The 12255-nt window shown below is 49.1% G+C and overlaps 1 protein-coding gene across 6 annotated transcripts in view; it reads right to left on the bottom strand.

The window, feature by feature from the left end:
• TRAPPC9 (trafficking protein particle complex subunit 9) overlaps positions 1–12255 on the bottom strand; it is a 532255-nt gene that overhangs the window by 378191 nt on the left and 141809 nt on the right. For all 6 annotated transcript variants that reach the window (XM_055091306.1, XM_055091308.1, XM_055091309.1 and 3 more), the window contains one exon: positions 4853–5005. In XM_055091306.1, the coding sequence (XP_054947281.1) occupies positions 4853–5005 (153 nt within the window). The remainder of the gene's footprint in view (positions 1–4852; positions 5006–12255) is intronic.

The following is a 12255-nucleotide window of genomic DNA, read 5'->3' as shown; positions in this document are numbered from 1 at the left end:
CGCTGAGCCTGCGCGTCCGGAGCCTGTGCTCCGCAACGGGAGAGGCCACAACAGTGAGAGGCCCGCGTACCGCAGAAAAAAAAAAAAAATCGTTTTTTGCAGAGAGTGGCATCGCCATCGTGGCAGAATGAGAGTTTTCTGCCATCTTCTCCCCAAAGAACGCCAATTTGGACCATCACCCACACACGAGAGGGCCTCGGTGGGGGTCCAGGGGTCTAACAGAGAAGGCCCAGCACACAAAACTCTGAGACTGGACGCGCTGAAGAGGGTCGGGGACACCGCCTGACTCTACCCACATCACCCTCCCCGAAGGTGGCAGCTCAGTGCCCAGAGAGACAGTCAGCCCAGGGCTCCTCCCAGGGGGCGGTGCACGTGGGAGCGAGGACCGCACTTCCTCAGCTGTGCGGGACGGGTACCGAGACACCTGATTCTCTCTTGCCCCAGCCAGGATCCTGAGGCCCCAAAAATGTCTTCAGGGTCTTTTTTTAACCCGGGATACGATTAAGGATCGCACATAGCATTTGATTGATCTCTTCCATGGCCTCTGACCCAGAACAGTCCTCCCACCTGTCTTTACAAAATGGAATCATCTACTTTACAGAGTTGTTGGGAAGGTTAAATAGAAATAATGCAAATAAAGTCGCTGGTCCAGACCTGATATGCAGCATCTGACAATGCTCAACAAATATTAATTCTCTTCCATCTGTCTACAGCCCACACTGGATCCAGTGTCCTGCTCTGCGTGACAGCTACATTTATTTCTGTAAGTTTTTTAAATGGCATCTAGTTTCAGTAACCACAGTTAATGTGAGTGCCTGCCTAAAAAGCCAATCGGGTCCACAGGGGTCCCCGGCTGGAGGTTCTGAAACTGTCAGACCAAGTGCCACCCATGGGGCATCTCCCAGTTGCAAGAGGCCACAAAGGAGCCTCTGCCACTGAGTGTACAGCTGTCTCCAAATACGGGCTAAACCACAGGCTCCAGTTTGCTCAGACTGAACTACACGGAGCAATGCATTCATTATCCACCAACCAAACTCTGCAGGAGTCCTTTGTGGGCCTTGGTGTCCAACTTTTTCCTTCCTCTAGAGAACTTGCCCGGGTGTGGACATTAAGATTCTGTGTCTCAAACTCTACGATTTGCTATGTAAATGACCAGCTGGGGTGTCTATTAACCATTATCAATAGAGAGGGCATCTCACTTAGAATACTGTATTTGCCAGACCACTAGATACATTAATGCAAATTTATGTAAAAGTATATTACTTTAACACACAATAAAAAAGTATATTCTGGGACTTCCCTGGCAGTCCAGTGGTTAGGACTTCGCCTTCCAATGCAGGCGGGTTCGATCCCTGGACCCCTGGTCGGGGAGCTAGGATCTCACATGCCTCGTGGCCAAAGAGCCGAAACATAAAACAAAAGCAATATTGTAACAAATTGAGTAAAGACTTTAAAAAATGGTCCACATCAAAAAAAAAAAAAAAAGTATATTCTAATTCTGTTCTACTATAAATGCCATAAACTATGATACTGTATTACAAAAATAAAAAACACATGTATCAGTACTAAAATAAATAAATAAAGAGGGCATCTAATTTTTATTTATTTATTTTATTTTGGGCTGCGTTGGGTCTTCGTTGCTGCGCGCGGGCTTTCTCTAGTTGCGGCAAGCAGGGCTACTCTTCATTGCGGTGCGCGGGCTTCTCATTGTGGTGGCTCCTCCCGTTGCGGAGCACGGGGTCTAGGCGCGCGGGCTTCAGTAGCTGCGGCTCACGGGCTCCAGAGCGCAGGCTCAGTCGTTGTGGCACACAGGCTTAGTTGCTCTGGGGCATGTGGGATCTTCCTGAACCAGGGCTCGTACCCGTGTCCCCTGCATTGGCAGGCAGATTCTTAACCACTGTGCCACCAGGGAAGCCCAAGAGGGCATCTAATTAATTATAACCATGCTCTATTGCACACCTGTGCTATATCTAACTGACAGGAACCTAGGCCAGCCTTACATTTACAAACCACTTGGTAAACCTACCTCTAGCTCTCTTTGGTTTTATTCTAAAAGACAGAAGAAGGTATTTTCAGACTCTAAATCCCAAGTTGCAATTTTACTTTCAGCACAGAAGGGCAGAGACAATCCTCCAGAACTCTGTAACTAAAGGCAGAAACATAACAAAATATGTCCACACTGAACACATAAACTCAAGGAGCCACCAAAATAAAAGCAGCTTCAGCTTCCACCTGGAGGCCTTCCATTTTCTCTCTCTCAGGAGTAACCTGCCCCAAATGGTCAGCAGCACAAGTAACAATCAGCTTTCCTTCACATCTCACATCCAAATGATCTCAGCGAGGCATCCACTTGCCCAGACATACCCCCGGGATAACAACTCATCAAGCTTTCCCTGGACAGGTGTCAGGCACCACTGATTCTGCCAAACTCCCTGCTTGGGAAAAAGAAAAGTCAGAAACTCTGTCTGTAACCCTCTGTCTACTTATAGAAAGATGCAGTCCAGTGGTACAAAGCCATTTAGAAACAGAAAAGAATATCCATTTCATCTGATATTTTTTGAGTTCTGGTATAATGTTAAATCCACGTGATATTTTCCATTTCTAGTGTGTCCAACAGTAAACTTATTTTCCTACCTGCATTAATAATATAAAAGAAAAATTTAATGGTTATTTAAACACTCCAGAGAGTACAGGAGATTTCATGGAGCGTGCTATGGACTTAGAGTAGGTGTCCCCCCAGAATCCCTGTGTTGAAGCCCTAACCCCAATGTGACGGCACTAGCAGGCGGGGCCTTTGGGAGGTCATTAGGGTCAGATGAGGTCAGGAGGGAGGAGCCTCCACACCGAGCGGGGAGAGGAAGAGGAGCTCATCCACTCCCCTCCCTCCAGGTACACCGTCTAGGTACTGTGAATACAGGACCTCCTGAGTAAGACAGATGAGGTCCTTCTCCCTGTGAAACTTTTAAGGTAAAGGACGGAGGCAGCAGGACAGGAAAAACCAAACAAGACACTTCCAGGGAACAGGAGCAGTCCATAATGCGGGGGGACGCGACAAGAATGACGGTGGGCGGGGCGTGCTGACTTAGCCGACGCGGTCCAGGTAGCCTCTCCACCGGGGAGACAACTGAAATGAGATCTGAATAATCAGGTCTGCGTCTACACATATGTCCATCTAGTCTCTGGAGGTGAGTCCCACTGCGTCACTGGCCAGAGATCTCCGGGCCTCTGTACCTGCTGCTCCTTGAAAGGCCTGTGGAGCACAGGCTTTTTTCTTCTTCTAGGATACTCCCCAATTCAGGCCCAAGTCACACACCAGCTGTGGGAGGCCCTCCCTGCAGGACCCTACTGATAAAGTGAGCTGCATCTCAGTTACGCCCCTGAGTCTCAGGGTGTTCCAATCACATATTTATTTTTCTGGCTGACCCTCTGGGCAACAACAGGCCACAGAATAGTTATGAGGACAGACTCTGGAGTCAGGCTGCCTGGCTTCACAACCCAGCTTTGCCACTTCCTAGCTGTGTGACCTTAGAAAAACTGCACAACCTCTCTGTGCCTTACTGTCCCTATTTGTAAAACGGAGCTATTAATAGCACCTATTTCATAGGGTTGCTGTGAGGGTTCAGTGAGTTCATCTATGCACACCTCTTAAATGTTAGCTGCTGTTATAACTACTGCCCAGGGGACAGACCTTGACTCATTCATCTCTGTTTTCCAAGAGCCCAGCCAAGTCCTTGTCTCTAATAAGAGGTGGTTAAATGTCTTGTAATGTCATAAATCTGTGATGGCGGGGGGGGAGGGGGGAGAATATAACGAACACTGGTTGACCCCTTACCATGTTCCAGCTGAAGGGCAAATCCTCACAACAACTATAGAAATGGTTATTACTGTCATCTTACCAGATTAAGGCACAAAGAAGTCAAAGTCACATAGTTGCTAAGTTCTAGTAACAGAATCCGTTGACCGTCTCCAATAACACCCTTTGACTGAATGTGGCCCCCCAAATTCATATGGTGAAGCCCTAACTGCCACCGTGACTATAATTGAAGACAGGGCCCGTGAGGAGGTAACAAAAGTTAAGTGAGGCCACAGGGTGGGGCCTTAGTCTGATAAAACTGGCGTCCTTCTAAGAAGGGGAAGGGACATCAGGCTCGCTCTGCCGCCTGAGGACACAGTGAGAAGGCAGCCGTGCGCAAGCCAGGAAAGGGCCCTCACCAGAACCTGGCCATGCTGGCACCTTGATCTCAGACTTCCAGCCTCCACAACTATGAGAAAAGAAGTTTGTGATCGTAGCCATGTTGTCTGTGGTATTCTCTTGTGGCAGCCTGAGCTAACCAACACACCCCACGATGACTCCCAATGAAAGCATGAATGCATGCTGCATAATCGGACATAGTTAATCTCTGAAATCTTACCCCTAGTCAGCTAGTCCTAATGTTATAACAAAAATAAATTCCCATTTTTCTCCACGCTCCATTTCCTTACAGAAATCATGAGACTTTGAAGGAGAACTTCATAATCACAGCTAATTAGATGTCTAAGGGATCACAGCAGTTTTGCTTGAAGAAAAATGCAGTAATTCCTACCTTCTACTAATTTAGGATGACCTCCTGGCAAATGAACACAAAATAGTGAAGAGTGCGGATTAAGAAATCGTTCAACTGAAAAGTACTTTTATTACTTTCCCCGAGCACAGTAACTCACTCGTGAAGTACGTGCCCAGGAGAAGTCTCAAGCCGCTCGAGCTGATGAACGACAAGCGCGTTACCGAGAGACAGCGGGGCTCGAGGCATGGTGATCGCTACCGTGTGACTGGGGACGGCGATGTGCTGATTAAAACTGGGGAAGAACTTACCGTCACTGAGGTCTTGGAGGAGATTCTCCTGGCAAGAGAAATCCAGCTTCACTTTGATGCTGACGGTGAAAGTGGCCACCTTTCCAGGTTGCAAGGGAAACTGGGCAAGGGTTTCTTCTAGTTTCCAGCTCAGGAAGTCACCATATAATTTTTCTACAATGACAGTAATAAAGGTGATAATGAGGATGCAACTGAGGCAGCAGGAGACTTAGCTATCCCCCTAGAAAATTCGGATGCACCTTCAAAAGCAAAGAAAGATGCAAACCATTTAAAATGTGATGGATCAAAGTACCAGAGAATTCCAGAATCACGGCTGTTCCAAGGCCTGTGTCTGTGAGCACTGAGGCCGTGGAGCGGCTTTCTCTCCCAGACAAGAGCCGTGCGCTCTTGTTCTCATGAACAGAGTCAGAGCTCAACCAGTACTTTCTACGTTCTATCGCCTTAGAGGGAAACAGATCCACGTTTAGTGGGAGAGAGACACTCTTCAGGAAACAGGAACACAAAATCAGAAAGGGCCTTTTGGGGGGCGGGGGGCGTCCTTAGCTCTCCGGAGTCAGACGGCCTTGGGTTTGATGCCTTTTTGACTCTGACCACCTAGAGCTGGATGGCGAGTGATGATTCGTCCATGTCAACATTTCTTCGTGTATGAAATGGGGGTGACAACTCCTACGTGACAGGGCTGTTTTACAGATTAAATTAAGGGGTGTCCGTAAAGCACTGTAGAGACTAAAGCTGAAATGTGCTGGAGGAAGGAGCCCAGGAAGGAGGTGGGGGTGGTGGGGGGGGGGGCACCGGCTGTGTCATCTGGAAGCAGCTGTGTCACCTGTGTGGCTCCCCCTCCTGCCAGACGATCCCTGCTTCACTACACACTGGGAGGAGCGGGCGTTTAAGGGCTAGAATCAAGTCCAGTATGAGCACTGCCTCGACGTGTGGTGAACAGGGGAGAGACTAAAGGTGAAGTGTGCGGGGGGAAGGGGCCCGGGAGGGAGGGGGGGGGGGGGGGGGGGGGGGCACCGGCTGTGTCATCTGGAAGCAGCTGTGTCACCTGTGTGGCTCCCCCTCCTGCCAGACGATCCCTGCTTCACTACACACTGGGAGGAGCGGGCGTTTAAGGGCTAGAATCAAGTCCAGTATGAGCACTGCCTCGACGTGTGGTGAAACCAGGAGGGCCTGGAACAGCCCCACTGCAGGCTCTCCTCCTGACTCTGCTCCCGGGGATACGGTCCCCTGACAAACAACCCTCCTTATCCTGGGGACCAGACGAAGCTCCCGCGCAGCCCTGAGGGCGGGTTTCAGTTCCCTGCCAGCCAAGCACGGCCCCCCGTGGGAACCAGGGGACACCCCACCTCGTTGGCACTACAAAGCCTGCCTCCCCGCGGCCCCCGGTCTCCCTGTGCCCCCTGCATGGCGGGCTGTGACCCCATCCAGCCAGCGTCGGGCGCTACGCGTGTGCCCACCCTCCCGGCCCTGGGGCGGGGGTCCCTCCGCACCGGCGGGGTGAACGGGAGGCCTTCCCGCTGTGCTTCTGAGTCCCCTAATCCGCCTCGCTAATCCCCCTCCTGCTGTCCCTCAGTCCCAGACACGGGAGCAACCTGCTGCTGCTCCCGCCTCTGGGTTACCTTACCACCTCCCTCTAAACAAACCGACTCTCTGTGCTAAATCCCCTCCATCAGAATAAGGCAACGGACACCTAGAGAGAGTAACTTGCCCATGGTCCAAAACTAGGGAAAAGTGCCAGAATTCTAGATCCAAATGATTCTAGAGCCAGGACATTCACTTCCTGCATGAAGGCACATCAAGGTAGGGTTAAAAAATAAAGTCACCCTCTTGGGACCCAGAAATCAACATTGCAAGAGTCCAGTGGAAGACAGAGAGCTCGATCGAGGTTCATATTAAAGAAGAAAGACCTGTGAGGTTTGCTAACTGCAAGAACACGAGGCCAAACTGTGCTGTAAATGCAAAATAAGTTCATGTCTTCCTGTCCGGGGTGTGCTCCCTCCAGGACTGGCTGAGCTCCAATTAGAACACGTCTAATGGAGCACATTTATCCTCAGGGTCTCCTTAAATAGGTACAGATCGGGGAGACGCCCTTGAAAGGTGTTTAGAAACCACATCACATTCATTTATTTACTCAGTTATTCATTGAACGCCGAACCTCGAACGTGCCAGACACTTTCCACGCGTGACGTCTCTCACTCAGTCCTCACGGTAACCCCGCGAGTTGTGGCCGTTATCCCCCTTGGAAACCAAGGAAGTGCACGTCCCTGCTGGAGGTCATCCAGCTGGGAAGTAGAGGACCTGGCATGCAACAGGTGCTCAATTAAGTGTCCGGTGCAAGCGGCATACCAATGCCACTAGTTCATAGGGTGTTCAGATTTTTTAATAGACTGATATTACTCCATTATTTCAGAATGATCTAAAAACAGATGGGCAGCTGGGAAAAGGATGATGGGACTGTTGAGAGTGCTGGTTCCTGGGAGGTAAGATTGAAGGACAACGTGAACGATTAATCACTGTAGGCCGGGACACTTGGGCACCTGACAGTAACCACAGATCCAGGGAAAACCTCCGGGAGAGACTGCCAATCAGACCAGACCTGAAGATGAGGAGAGGCCAGGCAGGTTCAAGAGCAGTGGGACCCGTGGGGTTGACTCTGGGCTTGGCGTGTATGTGTCTACACACCCTCTTGTGCATGTGACGCATTTAATGGACATTACACTCAAAACTCCTCACATACACGCTGGTCTTGTCACCCTCCTCCTACAGAATGAATACTGTACGGAACACACAGATTCTAGATGTTTGCTGGCAATTATTTTACTTTTGAGTATGTGGCAGGAGCCTCATCTGATTAAGTTTTACAAACTGACCTGACCTCTAGTCCTGCTGGATATATTACTCTCTGGGTATTTTGCCAGCACCCGACTCCACAACGGAAGTTACTGCCTTCCCTCCCAAAGCACTAATGGTACCAAAATCCTTTCGAAGACCCAGTAACTCACATTCTGTAAGTATGTGTGAACCAGGTTAATACATTCTTTGTCTTTATTTTTCAATCCCACAGATTAATTTGGGATAGAAGGGTATATGACATACCAGGCGACATGAAGCCAGGGCAGAAAACCATTCGGGCCCTGCTTGCTGGAAGCCCAGATCCCAAAGCCCCAGGACTACAGCAGTGCGTGCTAACTTCTTTAAACAGCCCCTCCACCTGCCACAGCAGCTCTGGCCAACCTTTCTATGAAATGGCAATATCGGCCAAGATACTGAGGTCCCGCAAAGGCTCCCCTCCCAAACTTCTATTGGGCCACTTCTGAAACCCAGGCACCAAGACCCGGGCTCTCATTCAGTTCTGTTCCCGTGGACGGGCAGAAACTAGGTGAGGGCTCTCAGCGCATCTCCTGCTGCACCAGCATACGTGGGTCCTGACAAGACTGAAATGCCTTGGGAAGAACAGTCCGGGTTCACCCTTGCCTTTCCTCCTCCCCTTCCCCACGTTCACCCGCTGTGCCCCTACTACCACCCACACCTGCTGCCCCCTCTGCCGGGAGTGCCTGGCCCACTAACCCCGTGCGGTGCTGCCACCTCCTCCCAGCTCTCCTCTGCTTCTGTCCTCACCCAAACGTGCAGGCGGGATGTGGCGTGAACACTGCAGGAGACACTGAAGAAACCGAGTCTTTTTCCCCCAAGACACTTGTACGCTTTGACCGTGCTAAGAAGGAAAAAAACCGCTTTTTTACGAGATTTTTTTAAGTTTTTCCCTGTATTGCCACAAAGTGTTTTTGTGTGTGCGTGTGTGTTTTTAAGAATTACATAAAAATGCCATCACACAAGCAACCCGAAAAAAGACCAGGCTGAGAAAGTTAGAAAACTTGGCAGGGAGGGTAACTCTTACTGTTAACTCCTTCGTGGGCCTTCAGCCGGCTCCTTAGCGAGCCCCTTGGGTCCTGAGAATCGATCAGCTAACAGGTTCCCCTGGGTGGCCAGGGACAGAGAAGCCAGCAAGCCTCTCACTGTCAGAGCTGCCCACGGCCTCCCAGGCTGCTTCTCACCAGCTCACCTCTTCAGCTTTCGTTTGCTGTGTGATGAGCGGGGTTTAATGCCAAAACACCCTTGCTCATCTGGGGATCGTTAAATTTCACCATTCCAGGAAAAATCTGAGAGCAAAGAGAAAGCTAAGATGGCTTCTGAACAGCTCAAAGAGATACCAACCCAGGAAACGTGGACCCAGGCACCTGCCTGCCTCAGGGGAGGTGTGAGTTTGTGTATTTCAAGTCGGCCCTGCCCACGCTGAGTGCTGGCTTCCCAGCCCCACAGACACTCCCCCGGTGCAGCTTTCCCGAAGCAAAAGCAGCAGCTCATTTCCCCACTTAAAGGGAAGGGAACTTAGCAGGTACGCATCACCCACCGCGTGCCAGGCACTGTGCTGGGCACCCCAGAGGCACTACCACTCCTTCGGGGATCACCAGATGAGAGCAGGGCTGGGCCGGGGTGCCCAGGCTGCAACGCTAACCCACAAAGCACTCAGCGGCCTCTGCTCAGGGCAGCACGCAGGGGTCATAACAGCAAGGGGCTGGGAGCCAAAGCCATCCGACTCCAAAACCCGTCTCTCAAGTCACCGGCTGAAGAGAGGCCGTGCTACCACCTGCCCTGACAGAGGGAACAGCAGAGCAACAGGAAAGGGTCAAGGGCAGCACGCAAGCCGCGTGGGAACCACACTGGCTGCTCCCGCTACGTGCGCAGGCAAACGGCACAGCTCAAGAAGAGACCTGAAAACTGCCACCCAACCCCCGCCCCCAGCCCCAGAAAAGGCCAGTAGCTAAATAAGGTTCAAAGTCCTGTGTTCAGTACCCCACTGCCTCCAAGCTTAGCGTATACTCAGAAAGGGTGCTAGCTGCACTGCTTATTTCTGTATTAAGCTCTGTGGCTTAAGAGTGACACATTCAGACAACAGGCAAGTCCACCCGCGGGAAACAGCTTAGTCACCTTCTGCGGCCAAACAACTAAGGTATTTATAACTAAGTAACGACACAGAGGAATTCACAGCACACGGACTCTCCTCCAGCTACAGCAGGACAGAAAGCCGAACAGCTTCATTGTCGGATTTAATATGTTTTTACGCCTCAAAAGTGGGCCTTTCTGGTTCTTTCCTTCATTACTGTGCTACAAAATGGAAAGTCCAAAGGGGCTTTTCAAAATCCTATATAATGATAAGCTATCAGGAATAACAAGATAAACATAAACCAAGAGACTAGCATATGTCGCTAATTTTCCCCCCTGTGGAATTTCGTTTCAGAACTCATAGTCATTATTTTAATGCTAGAGTTTAGCTTCAGGCAGTCAAGTCACACTGGTTATTGGACACTGACACCACCAGAGGGGTCCTTACTGCTGCTGACCTCCAACCTCTGAGGACCTTCATTTATGCTCCTAATTGCAGAGACTTTGCCACAGTGCTGATGGGAGCAGGAAGCACCAGGGAACGGCACCTCAGTCAAAACACTTATGAGCTGTTCATTATGCCCACGTGGAGCTGTTGCTTTTTGTCTAAAAATTAAGCTGGAAGTATAAAGAAATTAAGGGATGTGTGTATGTATTTATGTACACAGCTATGTGTATATTTGTACACACACTCACGGGTATCTCAGAAGATTTGTTGAAAAGCAAATACAATAAATTCATCTCAATTTGGGCTTAATTATAATAAAATTTATGATTACTTAAGTAAAGGCAGAAGTTTGCCTCTTTGACAACCTACAAATAAAGACGTGCTCACAAACAGACTGTAATTAGAATCACTCCATGACATGGGCGCATGATCCTTGTCCTGATGGGGTGGATTGTAAATGCTCAGCTCCAGGTCAGGAGCTTGTGATGGGGGAACACACGTGCCCCATAAGTGCCCAGATGGCAGCTCAGACCCCTGAGAGGCCCTCAAAGGTCTGTGTGACTCTTAAGTGTCCCTGATCCCTACCATATACTGCAAATGCAAAAGGATTTTTTTTCTTTTTTTTTTCACATCTTTATTGGAGTATAATTGCTTTACAATGGTGTGTTAGTTTCTGCTGTATAACAAAGTGAATCAGCTATAGATATACATATATCCCCATATCTCCTCCCTCTTACATCTGCCTCCCACCCTCCCTACCCCACCCCTCTAGGTGGACACAAAGCACCGAGCTGATCTCCCTGTGCTATGCGGCTGCTTCCCACTAGCTGTCTGTTTTACATTTGGTAGTGTATATATGTCCATGCCACTCTCTCACTTCGTCCCAGCTTCCCCTTCCCCCTCCCCAGGTACTCAAGTCCATTCTCTACGTCTGCGTCTTTATTCCTGTCCTGGCCCTAGGTTCTTCAGAACCTTTTTTTTTTATTATTCCATCTATATATGTGTTGGCATACTACTGTATTTGTTTTTCTCTTTCTGACTTACTTCACTCCGTGAGTCTGTAAGACCAGGGATTAGAACAAGACAGGAAAGCAAGTAAGATGGAGGAGAAAAACACAACAGGGAGACAGCCTCATCCACCAGAGGGCAGACAGCAGAAGCAAGAAGAACTATAATTCTGCAGCCTGTGTAACAAAAACCACATTCACAGAAAGACAGACAAGATAAAAAGGCAGAGGGCTATGTACCAGATGAAGGAACAAGATAAAACCCCAGAAAAACAACCAAACGAAGTGGAGAGAGGCAACCTTCCAGAAAAAGAATTCAGAATAATGATAGTGAAGATGATCCAGGACCTCGGAAAAAGAATGGAGGCAAAGATCGAGAAGATGCAAGAAATGTTTAACAAAGACCTAGAAGAATTAAAGAACAAACAAACAGAGGTGAACAATACAATAACTGAAATGAAAAATACACTAGAAGGAAATCAACAGCAGACTAACTGAGGCAAAAGAACGGATAAGTGACCGGGAAGACAGAATGGTGGAATTCACTGCTACGAATGAAAAGAAATGAAGACAGCTTAAGAGACCTCTGGGACAACATTAAACGTAACAACATTCACATTACAGGGGTCCCAGAAGGAGAAGAGAGAGAGAAAGGACCCGAGAAAATATCTGAAGAGATTATCATCAAAAACTTCCCTAACGTGGGAAAGGAAATAGCCACCCAAGTCCAGGAACCGCAGAGAGTCCCATACAGGATGAACCCACAAGGAGAAACACACTGAGACACGCAGTAATCAAACTGGCAAAAATTAAAGACAAAGAAAAATTACTGAAAGCAGCAAGGGAAAAACAACAAATAACATACAAGGGAACTCCCACAAGGTTAACAGCTGATTTCTCAGCAGAAACTCTACAAGCCAGAAGGGAGTGGCATGACATATTTAAAGTGATGAAACGGAAGAACCTACAACCAAGATTACTCTACCCGGCAAGGATCTCATTCAGAT

This window comes from Physeter macrocephalus, chromosome 15 (genome assembly GCF_002837175.3).
Source record: "Physeter macrocephalus isolate SW-GA chromosome 15, ASM283717v5, whole genome shotgun sequence".
NCBI lineage: Eukaryota > Metazoa > Chordata > Mammalia > Artiodactyla > Physeteridae > Physeter > Physeter macrocephalus.
The sequence above is the reverse complement of the archived record's forward strand: the minus strand, read 5'-3'. Positions and strand labels throughout refer to the sequence as shown.